This window comes from Pundamilia nyererei, unplaced genomic scaffold (genome assembly GCF_000239375.1).
Source record: "Pundamilia nyererei isolate P.nyererei 1_Seehausen unplaced genomic scaffold, PunNye1.0 scaffold00105, whole genome shotgun sequence".
Taxonomy (NCBI): Eukaryota; Metazoa; Chordata; class Actinopteri; order Cichliformes; family Cichlidae; genus Pundamilia; species Pundamilia nyererei.
In genome coordinates, this window is record NW_005187506.1 from 1,766,676 (window position 1) to 1,770,675 (window position 4,000).

Here is a 4,000-nt window from a genome sequence, read left to right on the forward strand (position 1 = left end):
TGCATCTGGCTGTAAACATGTTTATTTCTGCTGTAAATGTGTAACATGGGGACTGACTCACTGCTGGAGCCTCTGCTGGACGTCAGAGGAACTGCAGCTTTGGGTACTTGAGGCTTTCATCCTATCAGTTTGTGCATACATCGTGCTGTAAAGCAGCGGTCCCCAACCCCCGGGCCTTGGACCAGTACCGGTCCGTGGTACCGGCCGTGAGAGTTGAGGCTCAGGTGTGAAATGTTTGGTTTTCAGGGTTTTTATCGGTTTTCAGTTATTTTGTTATCGTTTTTATCGTTTTTATCGTTAACTCGGTTTTCCTGGGTCTTTTCACGTGTGTTATGAATAAATCTTCTTTTTTTGCTACCGGTACTAGTTTTATTTTGTTGTATTTATCCGCGACACCTTAAAGGCCGGTCCGTGAAAATATTGCTGGGCACAAACCGGTCCATGGCGCAAAAAAGGTTGGAGACCGCTGCTGTAAAGTACACATAATCAGACCGATGCCCTCCCGTAAATCATCACATGTCATGTTTATTGTGCACTCTGCAGAAGGTAAAAGTCTGCAGGGACCTGTGTGAGCTTTCAGGTGAATTGGAGTTTCAGCTTTCATGCAGCAGCTACCTGGGCTGGAGTCTCAGGGGAGCGTTTTCCATTTCACACATCAGTTGTGAGACTGAGAGAAAACAATATTTCCTCTAAGAGGTGTGCACTTCCCACACCAGAGGATGAAGCTTTCCACTGTGAAGGAAATCAACTGGCTGCTGGGAAACTTTATTTAAACTCCTGCTAACAAAAAGAAGCTAAAGCCACATCACAGGGACAAAATTAGGGCGGTTATCAGGGAGATACACTATGAGGGAAATGTCCCCTTCAAAATAAAAGCACAGAAACGCAATATATAAGCGCTCAAAGTGAATTCAATGTGGATTGAAACTGAGATCCAACCATCCGAGCATTATTCCAACTGTTTAAATATGTGTTTCAACTTTTATATCAAATAGCATTTCACTTTTTATATGACTTTTAGCTTTATTTCAGAAGATTTATGTCCACTATAAGACTGATATATCACTTTTAAATGTTACTTTTATCCATAAATTTTAGCTCATGTGAATCTTTTTAGACTTTTTTCCTCATTTATCCTTTAAATCAATCACTTTTAGGTTTTCTATCATTTATTGCGGTTATCTGTTATTACAGATTTTTCCCATATACATCATATATGTAGCTCTGTACCATTATATTGATACATTTAAGATGATATCAATGAGAAAAAGGTTTTTTTCAATATTGCTTTTGGTCTGTATGTCAATTTATATCACATCTTTTTATTTGAACATTTATTTTCAAATGTTTGTTGTAGCTGTGTTTCAGTGTAATCGCTTTCACGCGTATATATATATTACTGTTTTGTTAATTTACTACTAAACTAAACTACTTATTTGCAGCTCTCTCTCTCTCTCCCGCTTTCTCTTGGAGCTTTATTTTGAAAGTCCTCTCAAAGGGGTGGGTTACCTATTGTGAGTCGGTTGGCTTGACAACGGGAATGATGGGAGGTGCTTGTCCACGTCCGAGATCGGGGACGGGACAGGTAGAGCCAGGTGAAGCTGCACACCTGACACTGACACACACACACACACTTTGTCTCTCTCACACACGGACACACACGGGCTGAGGGAGAGGAGGCGGCCGTTGCGCTGAAGAGGCTCTTGGGACTTCACATCCTGCTCAGCGCACCGGGAACCAGAGAAGGGGGGACCATTAGGAGCGTCAGGGCGCAGCAGACACAGCAGCTGCTGCGGGCTCGGACTGTTCAGAGAAGGACTGAACTGCGCCTTTAACTCCCAGGACTGTGAGTGATTAAGCGGAGGACGGCAGCCTCCTGCCGGGGCGGATTACTGCCCGCTGTGGTCTCACATAATCCGCACTTTGGGATTTTCTTCAATGTTCCCGGAGCAGAGCAGCAGGTAGTTCCTGCCCCGACCTCCCCGCGCACCTTATTTCTCTATTCAAATCCCGGGGGAGGGGGGGGTCAGAGACCCGGTGTACCCGCCTAATCCCGCACCTGCTGACCGCAGCAGCACCATGATCAGCTCCGAGGGCCTGAGGCCGGCCTCTAACGGCAGGAAGCCGCTGGGCAAGCTCGCCACCCGCCTGGAGGAGGTGAAGAACCCGTGGCGGCAGGGCTCCACGCTGGAGCTGAGCCACAACGAGGCGGCCCGGCTGGCCACGGACGCATTGCTGGAGCACGGGGAGAAGGAGTACCGCAAGGTGCTGACCGAGGAGCGGGAGGTGAACTTCCTCTCCCCGCTGGAGATCCACTACATCACGCAGCATGCGGCCAGCAAGACGTGCGGCGGCTCCGACAGCAACGGCGTAGGGCCCGGGGACCGGGACTTCGGGGACGGGGACGCCGTGTCCGAGCTAACTTCTGGAACTTACTTCCCCATGATGTCCGACGAGGAGCCGCCGATGCTGGAGCTCGGCTGGCCGGACACACCGACGAGATACGGACCGTCGGAGACTCAGATCTACTTCCAGAGAGACAAAAGCCACAACATCAAAGACCTCATCAGGTCCCTGATCAACAAGGCCAAGAAGGTAAGAGCGCTCTGAGGGACCGGAAACAGAATCATCTCTGTCTGCGATCTTTTATTAAACAGCCTGAAACAGGAGGCCGCTTTGCATCGATTAGTCGATTATTCCTGAAAGCAGCCAGCAGCTGATCGGTCAGTCACGGCAGAGCAGAGGTCAAAGCTCAGACTGCATTATTGATGAGTGTGTGCTTTGTTCTCACAGTGGTCTGAATATTTGTGCTCTTATAGTCTCCCACAGTCCAGTCACACATCTGTAAACTCGGATTATTTATTCTTATTCTTTAGAGAAAAGCTGGAAATGATTTAGTCTCAAAATCTGCATTTTTCAGACTGAAAGCTGCAGCTGGACCAGGAGAGTTTATCCTGGTGACCTTTGACATAAGTCACAGAAACAAAGCAGCAGCTTTCTCGTTGGGGTTCATAACACACTGTGAAAAAGCTTCTTATAAATAAAGTCCAACCAAGTTCTCAGCAGTCACTTTGTGTCCACCTCAAACCTGTGAAAACATCAGACAGGACAAAATAAAAGCTTCAGATGTGGAGAGTTGGAAACATATTCAAGTGTAAACTATGTGCAAAATGATTTTTCTACAGCTGAGTTACTGCAGCTAAATGTTTAGTGTGATCCAAAGCATGTCGCTCTCTGCATGTTAGACCAGTTTGTGGCGCGCTGTGTAAACACAGTCGTCTGTCAGCAGCTGGGATCAGTGACCTCACTCTGTGTGTGGAGCAGCTCTGCGCTCAAAGACATATTCTGCCCAGTATTACTCCCAGTGTAGCGCTGTCTGTAAGCCTGAGCTGTGCTGCACGTTTCAGGCTGATCAGAGCAGCTTTAAGTGCTGCGCACAGACGGAGTCAACACAAGTGCTACGTGCCAATAATGCGACCAGTGAAACGGCTTCAAAGAGATGATAACAAAGAAGGAAATGAAGCCTGAATACAGTCAAATGAACAAAGGGAAATCATTATAACTGACTAAAGTCAGGCTGAGTTTCCTCTTGAAGCTGAGATTAGATCAAACGTTACAGTCGCTGCTCAACACGGTAATGACACTGAGGCTGAGACGCTGCTGTTGACACGTCGTTTGGCAGCTGAAGTCGAGAAATGGAAAAAATCTTTGCACTTTTGTCCATTTTTGTCCTTTTAATGATGACGCACGAGTGTGGAGGCTCGAAACCAGGACAAAGTCTTCATTTGGAGTAACAGAGGTGCAGCTCACTGCGTGGATCCGTCCCTGGAGCATTTTTCACCCGGCTTGCTTACAAACAGCGCGAGCAGGCCGGGGCCCGCCCGCCATCTTTGATCTCTTCTTATCAGCTTGTGAGCTCGAGGCCGGCTGCTCGAGGTCCAGGGAGCAGAGGGCTGGCTGTCACACTGCCCGCTGTTTAGGAACAAACCCCCGAGCTCTC

The 4,000-nt window shown here is 47.9% G+C and overlaps 1 protein-coding gene across 1 annotated transcript in view; it reads left to right on the forward strand.

Annotated features, from left to right (window-relative positions):
• Positions 1-1,613: 1,613 nt before the first annotated feature.
• Positions 1,614-4,000, forward strand: part of fam83c (family with sequence similarity 83 member C) — a 15,991-nt gene continuing 13,604 nt past the window's right edge. The window contains exon 1 of the mRNA XM_013912879.1: positions 1,614-2,595. Coding sequence (XP_013768333.1) covers positions 2,080-2,595 — 516 coding nt within the window. The 5' untranslated portion in view covers positions 1,614-2,079. The remainder of the gene's footprint in view (positions 2,596-4,000) is intronic.